At 46.3% G+C, this 12261-nt stretch overlaps 1 protein-coding gene across 1 annotated transcript in view; it reads right to left on the bottom strand.

Annotated features, from left to right (window-relative positions):
- Positions 1 to 2352: 2352 nt before the first annotated feature.
- The window catches only part of xkr6b (XK, Kell blood group complex subunit-related family, member 6b), a 58085-nt gene continuing 48176 nt past the window's right edge, over positions 2353 to 12261 (bottom strand). Inside the window, exons 2-3 of the mRNA XM_036550453.1 lie at positions 4992 to 5188; positions 2353 to 3323 (exon numbers count right to left, since the gene is read on the bottom strand). Coding sequence (XP_036406346.1) covers positions 2353 to 3323; positions 4992 to 5188 — 1168 coding nt within the window. The remainder of the gene's footprint in view (positions 3324 to 4991; positions 5189 to 12261) is intronic.

Genomic DNA, 12261 nt, shown 5'->3' with positions numbered 1-12261 from the left:
AGTTTATAGTTCAGTCATATTAGCTATCGGACCTCATAACTTGTGCCTTAGTGCTGCAAAGCAAAATATTGTGCTCTCCTAAAAACCCATGTACTGCGATACAAAAATACATTTTTACGTAATGAAAACGGAATGCAAATTGCTGAATATTTTGTTGACGGAAGATTATTCACTTTTGTATCCCACTCAAGCTATACTGTACATTTTTCGTTATAGATAAAATTAAACCACATGTTCTTGATGAAAAAAAAACTCTAAAAACATCTTCCACATGTGCTTGGTTTGGCATGTAATAGGTACACTTGCTCAGACCGGCTCAGTTACTATAATACATATCAGTATCACAAGAAGTAGTCATCCCAGATAACTCATACATCCATTATTGTTTGTACTGAAATTAAAAACAGACACATTTACCAAATGTAGGAGTACCATCACAAACTACGGTGTTACAGAGCACTTATTACTCCTGCTTTTACAGGTGTAATCCTACCTTTCCTTTACCAAATAGTCTCAACTCAGGCACAACTGACGATGTGGAGGTAATGCTCCACTTAAGTGAAGAAGGAGCACCAGTTTGCAATGTTTGTAGTTATTTTTTTTTTTAATCGGACATGGGCCCAAAGTTCAACTGCAATGCGCTTTGTCCTTGCCTTAAATTAAGGCAGTGTCACATGCTCTTTGCTTACACAAAATGTTTATTTAATTTTAGTCAAAGCCACAATGTCATACATCCCGTAAGTAGTAGAGAAACAAAGTGCCATTTGCTTAAATTTAGTCTTGCAACGTTAAGGACAAAGCGTGTGGCGGTGAGATTGAGCACGAGAGCAGTTTGATTAAAAAGCCCAGTCAGTTTCAGCATTGGGGACATGCACCAGTGTCAATGAGATTAAAGTTCATTTGAATCAAAATTCAGTTGAATAGCACCAGAAACAAAACACGTTTTTTGTTGTTTTTTTCCCCCCACTACCAATAAGCAAGGACTCTGCATGTTCACAAGCCCTATAACTGAAATACATGTTGTGCTTTGGATGACAGTTGTTGCTTCTTAGGAAATGTGCTGGACATTTTTAAATAATATGGTGTGCATTATGTTTATGAGTGAGAAAACCAGTTTCATGGTCCTCATATGATGAAAATGTCACATTTGATGTTACATTTTATGTTCATGAATATCCATGAAATTCCACCAATTTCTGTAGCATGGATATTTGAGCATTGCTGCCAGTCCTGATAATTTATGGATATTCTGATCAGGTACACTGCTTTAACAAGCAAAATGAATAAAAAAGCTTCTGAGAATATGTGTGAGGAGAAACATTACCATCATCAAAATAAAAATCTCTCTTTCCAGAAGCCCTGTAAAAAGACAGTGAGGCTTTGCTGGATTCATTTTGTAGTTAATTTTTGTTTTCTATATTACTTGACATAATGCTCACCACTTCAGTGTGAGAGGCATTAATTAAGGCAATATGCCATTGTAATGCTTTTAGCACCAGTCACTAGAGCTTTGGTGAAACATCACTGTGGATCCCCACCAGCAGGGGGCACTGTGAGGTCTGTGTTTGCTCACCATGATAAACCATAGAGAAGCAGGCTTGGCAAATCTCCTCAAGTTAAGGCTACAGAGGGTGATGTCACGTGCAGGCTGTCTCCCCCGTCCACCTTTTATAAAATGGAGGAGAAGTTTTGTTTAAACCGTTTACTTCCACTCGGAGCTACAGAAGAAGAATGTGCCCTGTTTGCTGGGCAAACAAGGTTTTCTGACTTTTAACTGGGACAAATTTACTCTTTCATTCTGTTTCTTTCTTTCTTTAAGTCTGTGATGGTCATAATGGTTAAGTTGCTGGTTATAAACATTTTCAGAGGCGGTGCTGAAAATGTCTCTGTTTCCTGTTCCCACCATTCCCATATGCAGAGTCTGAATTACTGCCACATCTGCTGAACAGAAAACCAAAACAACCAAAAGAAAAGGATTTTTTTTTCTCCTGTACATACAAAATATATACACTCAGGTACCAAAAACAAAGGTGATCTTCAACTGTTTTTTGAACAGTTTTATATCACTGAAATATATTTTACATTAAGGTTTTTTTTTTCCCCCTTTCTACATATCGTTTTGATTTAGACCTTTTTAGGTCTTTCCTTGATCTGGCATGACACCACGTGAACATTTTGAAAGAACTTCTTTTCATAGCTTTCAGGGTAAGAAAAATGAACAACCAAGTAAAGGAAAACACCAAATGGAGAGAGAGAGAGAGAAAGAGAGAGATGGAGAGGTAAAGAGAGAGGGAGGGAGCAGGGAGGGAGAGAGAGAGAAAGAGGGATGGACCGGGGGGGGGTTATGAGGTCTCAGAGGGAGGATTCATACTGGAGGAGCTCGTACAGAAGGGGCCCGTCCCGGTAGCGGATGCCCACAGCGCTAGGGGTGATGTACTGCAGGATGTTGATAGTCCTCCTCAGCCTCCGGTCCACGAAGTGGGCGTCCCAGGCCGGGTAGCGCTTCCTGGGCATGTCGATCTTGATGAGGGGGCCCTCGGGGCGGTAGGGCCGGCCCCGCGGGGTGGTGGGCGTGGTGGGCCTCACCTGGAACACGGGCAGGCAGGTGTCCGCCGCCAGGTCCTCCCCCTGGGTGTAGTCCCCGGTGGAGCCCCTGGTCGGGGTGGCCTGGGACCCGCGGGGCCCCGGCGTGGGGGCCATGGGCTCGGCCTCGGGGGGCAGGGGGAGCCCCCACAGCAGCTCGGCGCAGCAGGAGCTGGCCAGCAGGCGCACGCGGGGGCCCACGGGGTGCAGCAGCCCGTAGTACAGGAACATGAAGAGCACGCCCGAGGCGAAGCTGAGGTACACCCCGCACAGCGCCGACACGGCGTATGCGTCGGTGGTGGCCGGGTCCCTGTACACGTACCACAGGCAGGTCAGCACCGTGTTTTCCGCCAGCACCACCGAGTAATAGGCCACCATGCGCCAGCGGGTCCGGCCCTCCTTCACGTTGAACCAGCAGAAGATGTAGACGATGCCCACCACCATGTTGAACAGCACCTCCTCCCACTTGGACATGCAGAAGTCGGTGCCGCCGTGCACCACCCAGAAGGCCATGGCGCACCAGTGCAGCACCACGAAGATGCCGAAGTAGAGGTGGAAGATGGAGGCGAAGAGGGCGAAGGATAGCACCCGTGAGGAGATGGTGAACAGGCGCCAGAAGATGTGGATCAGGGCCCCCCGGTAGCTCATGCTCTTCTTGTCGTCCCGAGAGTCCCGCAGGAGCTTGTGGTAGGAGGCCAGGACCCACGCGAGGGACAGCAGGGAGGCCACGGAGGACACGCCTGCACCGGAGAGAGCAGGAGAGAGGGAGAGAGGGAGGGGACAGAGAGGAGGAGAGGGAGAGAGGGAGGGCGAGAGGGAGAGAGGGAGGGGACAGAGAGGAGGAGAGGGAGAGTGGGAGAGAGGGAGAGGACAGAGAGGGACAGAGAAAACAAGGGAGAGAGACAGAGAGAGAGAGGGAGTGGGGGAGTAAGGGAGAGGGAGGGGACAGAAAGGGATAGGGGAGGTACAGTGTGTATTCTTTGAGTCTTTACCTGTAACTATTTTCATATTCATCTCACTGATTAACTGTAGCAAAGGTCTCAGGGGAAAGCATCACTTTAAGAAACACCTAGGACTCCATTTAACCTAACCACAATGCATTTTGTCCTTAACCCAGAGCAAATGATTCATACTTATGCAAGGGTTATAAATCTTTTCGTTCTTTAGTCTTGGCAACCAACAGGTTCATAATGCAGTGTCACACGACGTACAGAAGCAGTATCTCTCATTCTCTCCCCTTCCCTCTCCCAGAACACATCCCTTGTTCCTGTTATTAATGCAAGCATACCTGCAGTCACCTGCCCCAGATTATACATATATATATTTATTTTCAAGCTTTTGTCCCTGAGGAACATTTTAAACTAAATACCTGCTCCCGGTACTGCTTTGATGTATGTCTTTTTGTTCCTTGTGGGTTACATAATTCATGTGGGAACTTTGCAGCATATTAATATCACAGAAGATCTGAAGAGTCAACATTTACACCAAACCATGAAATCAAGTGTGCAGCATACAAAAGGCTGCATGTTACACACTTAAATACAGTGTTTGATTCAGCTTATTTATCCAATAAGCATCAATTTAGCCTATACAAAATTTCATAAATCTAAAAAAGTTTCTTCTTTAAGTGCTGTGAGCATGAACTGTTATTTTTTTTAATCCAGCTGTTTCTTTTACATGATACATATCTGAGATACAACAATCCTGCTTATTAAACGGTACAGATCTGCAATGTGAAAACCAGGCTTCTTCTCTTCATTTGATGTAAATTCAGTGCATAACCATACAGCACCTTCAGTTTCATTGTGGAACTGTTTTGGTCAAAGTGAAGGTCTGTCTGACGGTACACAATTCCCATTGTGATTTTTTAAAATTTGATAGCCAAAAAACGAAAACCAACAATATGCATGATTTTCACATGGTTGATCTCCTCAGTCCAAAAAGAGTACAGATGAACTTGTTAATTTTTAGCAAATATTTTGTCTGTCTTGCCAAAACAAATACACACATGTGCACATGCACACTCACACACATACATACACATACACACACACACACATACACACACATGCAGACACTCACAGACACTCATGGACATACACATGCTCACTTACACACACACACACACACACAAACACACACACGCGCACACATGCACACATACACACACACAGACACAGACACGCACACATGCACACACACTCACACATGCACACACACACACACACACACACGTGCACACACACACACACACACACACACACACACGCGCGCACACACACACACACACGCGCGCGCGCGCACACACACACACACACACACACACACACACACACATGGACACACACACACGCGCGCACACACACACACACACACACACACACACACACAGGGATCCGGGCCCTTACACTGTAGCGTCTCGGCCCGGTTCTTCTGGATCATGATGCAGAGCTGTAGCACCAGCTGGGGCGCGCTCTCCAGGAAGGTCTCCAGGAGGCGCAGCATGTTGACGTCAGCGTACTCGTACATCATGGCCCAGTAGAACCGCCGCTGGTGCTCCCTCCTCCGCCGGCTCTGAATGCCCAGGTACATGGTGCGGATGTACCTGCAGGAGAGAGGGAGGGGCGGTTAGCCAGGTAACCAGGAACATAATGTGGATGCTACATTTATTCATTTGCTGGACGCGGTAGAGAGATAAGACACGTTTCACTGATGTTCCAACAGAGGGGCGAGAGGACACTGGTTAACCCGGTACATGGAATTCATGTACCTGCAGATACGAGACAGCAAGCGCCAGACAGAAATGGCAATACAGCTGGTGGCAGAAGCCGGCATGCTGCTGTTCGGAGCATGGACAAGTCATACGCTGACGCTGACCCATGCCATGATCTACCATAATCTGCTGTTTTTGCTGTCATATTTTTAACTGTTAACATTAAAATACAAGAAGTTGAGTCTGAATGAGAAACTACTATGGTAGCTGCTGTTTTTTTTTCACACCCATTTTTAACACTCCCCTCTGAGATGTAACACTCCATACTGAACACCTGAAATTGCTGGTACTGTTATTTCATATTTTATTAGTTCATCTTAGGTCTTATTTTATTAGTTCATCTTAGGTCCTGACTCATTGTGAGGTAAAGCTCTATGACACATACCACAAAGAGTTGTCTAAACTTCTGCTCAGGCTGATTCAGTCTGGCCATGTAATAATCCCCCAGTTTAACTGGACTGATAATTCCTTCCCTCTCCCCCTCAGCACGATGTGTGGTGACTGTTCTGGCACAACCATGGCTACCATGTATCACTCATGTGGGTGGTGGTTGAGGTGAGTCACCCCTTCCCGGTTCACTCCAAAGGACTTTGAGATCCTTTGAGCACTTATTACATTTATATTTTATGCTTAGCAGATTCTCTTTTCTGGAATAACTTAACAGTATGTGTAAAAAGTACATACAAAACACAACCCGCTAGAGTCAAATGGGTGTCACTCCAAAAAGTTAAATCCAAAAACTGCACAAGTTACATTTACATTATTGTTATGTATTATGCTCACACTCACTGGTCTGGGAGAGTTGTGAGCCTGGTCTGACACTGTTGCTCGTTTAAATTGAATGGATACACTTATGTTCTATTGTGATGGAAGTCGCTCTGGATGTAATGTATGTAATGTAATGTAATATCGTTATTTAGCAGACACTCTTATCCAGAGCAACTTACATAGATTACAATTTTTATATGTTATCCATTTATACTGCTGGATATTTACAGAGACAGAAGATGAGTTTTGACTTGGCATGGGAGCCAAGACGCTGTCCTGACCTGTATCAGAGGATTGTCCCACCACTCGAGTCGGGAGCAGGCAGAAAGCCTAGGATACAGGATCCAAATGGGGAAAGACAGACTAGTGTCCTGGGGTCACACAGCAGAACGATGTGGTGTGTAGATACAGAAGAGCCTTTCCCCTCACTGCCCACAGGCTAACCCCGGCATTTTGAAACAGATGACACAGAAGCCGACACCGTAGTGTTTTATTATTAAAGTGTAACACACATGACTGCACAATCGAATATACCTGCACTATTATTAAGGTATAACGCACCTGACTGCATGTCCGACTGTACCTGCACTATTATTAAGGTATAACGCACCTGACTGCATGTCTGACTGTACCTGCACTATTATTAAGGTATAACGCACCTGACTGCATGTCTGACTGTACCTGCACTATTATTAAGGTATAACGCACCTGACTGCATGTCTGACTGTACCTGCACTATTATTAAGGTATAACGCACCTGACTGCATGTCTGACTGTACCTGCACTATTATTAAGGTATAACGCACCTGACTGCATGTCTGAGTGTACCTGCACTATTATTAAGGTATAACGCACCTGACTGCATGTCTGACTGTACCTGCACTATTATTAAGGTATAACGCACCTGACTGCATGTCTGACTGTACCTGCACTATTATTAAGGTATAACGCACCTGACTGCATGTCTGAGTGTACCTGCACTATTATTAAGGTATAACGCACCTGACTGCATGTCTGAGTGTACCTGCACTATTATTAAGGTATAACACACATGACTGCATGTATAAATTGTCCTGTACTGTTACTGAAGTGTGTGACACCCAACTGCATGTCTGAATGATCCTGTACTGATATTGAGGTGCAACTGACTGAAGCTTTGAATGTCCCCTACGCTGTTATTAAAGCATAACATACCTGCCTGCTGCTCTGAATGTCCCTGTGCTGTTATTAAGGTATATTGCATCCAGCCGTGTGTCTGAATGTGCCTGTCCTGTCACACCCGGGCACCTCCGGCACCTGAGGGCAGTCGTACATCTTCACTGAGCCGCGCTGAGAACCGGAGGGGGAAGCTGCCACAACAGGCTCTGAGGTTTCAGAGAGCCCGGAGCAAACGCGGGCTCAAGCATCCGAGAGGCTCACACTCAATGCCTGTGAATTATTTAAGCCCTCGGATGTCAGCTCATTGAACCCGCCAGCTGGCGGTCAAAATCACGCCGGCTCTCGCTAAGAGGACACGGCTGGATGGAGTTTATTTTTCCGGGAGGAGGAGACGCTGGGATCCACTCTTCCTCGCGCTAAAGACACGAGCTTCAGCGTGAACAGCCGCATCTACTTCCATACTGCGATAGTGAGCCATCACTGTGACCAGCTGATATCACTCAGACATGGAGCATTGTGTTTCTGCCTGTTTTTGGATCCCCATTTGATCCAGCACCAAGGCCTGAGCAGAGATATTCTGAATACACATTTAGAAACACTCAAGTGACGCTTGCATGAGATTCTTCTGCACAGCTGGTGTTTTCCTGCTACAGTCCAACAATTTTCAGCTTTAGGTTTTTTTTTTTCTTGGCCTAGCCTTTGTAAGTGGTTGAAAGCATTCTGGTTTCACAGCAGAATGTAAGCAAAGAAAAATCACTACACGGGACACAAACTGGACTAGCTTTCATGGTTTTCACCCAGCTCGAAAACCAAAAGGGCTGTTTCCTGAGGTAAAACCTGCCAGCATTCCATCTCTTTAGTTCCTCTACAATATCAGAACAGGCAGCTGGGCAGAGGAGGTGGCTAATTTTACCCCTGCTCGAGTACATGCAGAATCAGTGATACAATGCCTTGAAAAAACTGAGCTGCTAAATCCAAACGATCAATTCACTGTGCGTATGAAACAACAGGAAACTCCTTCTCCCAGAGTGGGGCTGCTACCTCTGTTTGTAGGAAATGGTCAGTGAAAAGGCTGGCGGCTGGCTTCGGTGAAAAGACTGCTGGACTCTGACCCCTCCCTGTGGTCTCTGGCAGGTCTCTCTCAGTCAGGTCACCCCCCCCCCCCCAGTGCTCGGTTTCACCAATCGATCGCTTGATACCCAAGACTCCTCAATGGGAATCTCAATGAGACTCTTCTGAATGGAGACCACAGACGTGGGGACGGGGGAGAGGAGACAGGCGTCTGTGCGGTGGGCTGGCCGCTCGCAGGGAAGCGGGGTCGGAAGGAACGGGGTGTCCCATGTCAGCAGGATGTCTGGCATCGATTGCCTGAAAACTGCTGTTCCGTGCCGAGTCATCTCAGGCCCAACCGTCCAATGAGAGAGGAGGAAGAGCGTACGGTCGGGTGCAGTCCCCTTTCATGATTTTGTTCCGTACCAAGCTGAGGGGTTCCAAAACGAGAGGTGCCGTGATGAAAATGAGAAGCACACGCCATCATAATCCACCTCAATCCCTGCTCCATAACACCTGCTACTTGTAGTAATCTCCGTTTTTTTACATGCAGTGTTGCGATGTGTTTTGGATTCTGTGATCTAGTGACTGTGATGTATGGTAGTATACTTGACTTCCTTTGTCTAGTCAGGTTGCACAAGTTAACTTGCGGTTGGGCTTGAAAAGTGTTATGCTCACACTCACTGGTCTGGGAGTGTCGTTAGCCTGGTCTGACACTGTTGCTTGTTTAAGTTGAATTGATACGCTAATGTTCTATTGTGCTAGAAGTCACTCTGGATAACAGTGTCAGCTAAATGAATGTAAAGCAATGTAATGTAATATAAAACGAGGAGTCCTCCTACAGAGGTGAGGTCCAGACAGCTGACCCCACGTGGTAGTAAGGTATCCACATCAGCTCTGAGCCGGGGACTCAAACCTCAAACCTGTCCAGCGCAACACCTGCAGCACCGCTCCTTAACGGCTGTACGTTTTACACACACACACACACACACTCCCCCCGTGACCTCAGCTGACTCACTCTCTCTCTGTCTCTGTCTCTGTCTCTCTCTCTCTCTCTCTCTGCTGTCTGGCCCTGTCTGTCACCTCCATCGCAGAAGTGTCACAGTGACACGCCGGCCCTCGCAGCTCCGCGCCCATGGCGCTGGGGCTTTGGAGGGGCCCCGTGACTGAGCCGAGAGGACAGCCAGGAGCCACCGAGAGGACTGGCTGCGACACTTCAAGCCAGCTGTCACCTGCATTACAGTCACTGTCACCCCCGTCAGGAGCGGGCGGGCCTGGCTGCGGAGGGAGGGGGCGACTGCGATGTAACCATGGAGACATGAAGCGCTTAACCGACAGGGCCAGGCGGAACAGTCCACGATTCTCCCTGCGCCCACGGAAAGTAGAGGGGGAGGGGGGGGGGTCTGCACTTTCAGTACCAGCCAAGTCTGGACGCACCTGATTAAGATAATGGGTAACACACATTCAAACACATTTTGATCTAAAGACTTATGCTTAAATGCTTTATATTTGTTTCTTAGACAAATATAAATACTGAAGTTGATGCCTACATATGAATTTTTTCCATTTTTTTTTGGCTACTTTAAAGAATCCAAAATATAAGACAAGTTTTGATTTGTTTAACATTTTTTTGGCAACTGCATAATTCCATTTGTGTTATTTTATAGTGCTGATGTCTTTACTATTATTCTAAAATGTGGGAAACAGTAAAAATAAAGAAAAACCCTTCTAGTAGGTGTGTCCAAACTTTTGACTGGCACTGTACTTCACTTGGATCTTATTTTCAGGCCATTTCAGTAGAAAAATAGGGCAATGACACACTCATTTGGACATGTTTTTGGCGTCTCAGCTGCCTTCATTAGAACATGACGTAAACGTTACATTTAAAGTTGCATTCTATTCGTGTAACTACCTTTTCTGTTCATCCTCCTGCTTTTAATTAGTTTGTGAAATGAAACGCAAGAGTAACATGCAATTTAGTTTTTTATGTTTGAAGGAAAGCTAAAACTTGCTTCATAGAGAATTTTTTTTACTGCTCAGAGCTGCTTTTTCAGATGCTTGCCAACTAAAGCTTTGGTATGCAAAGCTAATATGAAATGTGTGTTCTTTGATACAGCAGTATTTCTCACTTATTTCTGCCACAGAAAATATAAAAGACGTCCCTTCGGAGAGGCAACAACAAAGATTTTAAGGGGCCTAGATGAAGCCCAGTACACACGTGTGCACTGCAGAAAATACTGTCCACAGTCCACAAGCCTACAAATGGAATACACGAAAGGTAGAAACTACAAACAGACGGTATTAACGAGAAGATAACACTAGAGGGCGCTCTATGCCCGAATTCTTGCCAGACAGCCGCAAGCGATGAGAAATTTCAGGTGCATTCAAGACACGTCTTCACGTCTCCTGCCCAAATGATTTGGCAGAGTATGGTTGCCTGTGTTTTAAATAACAATTGGGCAATGCTTGCTGTGATCAAGATACCAGGATATAATAAATCAGAATCTCTCTCTCTCTGCCTGCCGCAGCCCACCAAAGCTGAGTCTGGAAACGGTGTGCTCTGTCTCGGTCCTTTGTCCTCAGAAGCCCCCAGCCCCTCCCCCTGCAGAAATGCGCCTTGCAGTCCTCCTCTCTCCTGTCTCCTCGAGGTTTACTCACGCAGACTCATCACTTGTTCGTCTCCTTCTTCTTGCGAGGACTGTAATTTGACTGCCTCCACTTACGTAACTCTCTGTTCCAGGTCTGTAACGGGCCAACTTGTTCATCACTGCCCTTTCACTGCCCCTGTACTTTGTGTGTCTCACCTGGGAAGCTCGGTCTCCTTCCTCATCTCTCGCCTCGCCTCTGCACCTCTGTCTCCCTGACCTCTCTCACTCACCTATAAACCGCCATCTCACTAACCTGTCTCATTCATCTTTAAATCGATGTCTCGTCAATCTATCTCAAGAATCCTTAAACTGCTGTCTCACTAACCCGTCTCACTCAGCTTTAAATCTCTGTCGCACGAATCTGTCTCACTCGATTTAAATTAATATCTCACTAACCCGTCTCACTCACCTCTAAATTGCTGTTTTGGACACCTCTGCCCTCTTCACCTGTAAAACACTGTCTCATTCACCTGTCTTACTCTGCTCAGACTCCCTCATCCATGTCTCACTCACCGCTTCATCTTTTTCGTTGACCTCTGCCGTACTTTGGATCTCTGGTTCTGCTTACCTCTGCATCTCTGTGCCACTCACCTCTGTCTCACTCCTGTCTTTCTGTTCCACTCCTGCACACCCTGTGCTTCTTAATTAGAGTGAAATCACTTTCAACCTGGTAAAGGGATACATGAAAGCTGATACTGACGGACAGAAAGGAAATGCACCGTCTCCTCCCATGTTTTGGGCAACTGAAATAATGCCATAATCTTTGGTTCTGGGCAACACCGTACGGCGCAAGAAACCTCAGGGCATTGGAGACTGTTTAGTAAATACATCTGACTGTTTACAGGCAAGGGCTGAACTGAGAGCACACAGAAAGCGAGCCAAAAATGTTGCAGAGATGTGGTCACGCGTTAGCACTCGGCTGGACCAGTCACACGCGCGGACTGCCTCTCTCTCACACAAAGCATCAGAGCAGAGGGAACAGCATGTACTCTGGGCAGCGCTGGCACCAAGCAGCAGTCAGAAAAACCTGCAAATACTCCAATATGTACACCAAACCTTTCACTGTCATCATTTATTCATTTTTCTAAGAAAACACCGAAAAAACACAGGCTCGGGCTCGACGAGTGCCTGTGTGCTGGTGACAGCTGGTCCCAGTGTTTGAGTATATTCTACAGGAGCAAACATGCAGAGACTTATCATATCGCCGCAGCTTAGTGTACAGATTTTGCTAATTGAGGTGACAATCATCTTTGGCTCTGTCACAGATTGACTAATGGCTGC

This window comes from Megalops cyprinoides, chromosome 17, assembly GCF_013368585.1.
Source record: "Megalops cyprinoides isolate fMegCyp1 chromosome 17, fMegCyp1.pri, whole genome shotgun sequence".
Lineage (NCBI taxonomy): Eukaryota > Metazoa > Chordata > Actinopteri > Elopiformes > Megalopidae > Megalops > Megalops cyprinoides.
The sequence above is the reverse complement of the archived record's forward strand: the minus strand, read 5'-3'. Positions and strand labels throughout refer to the sequence as shown.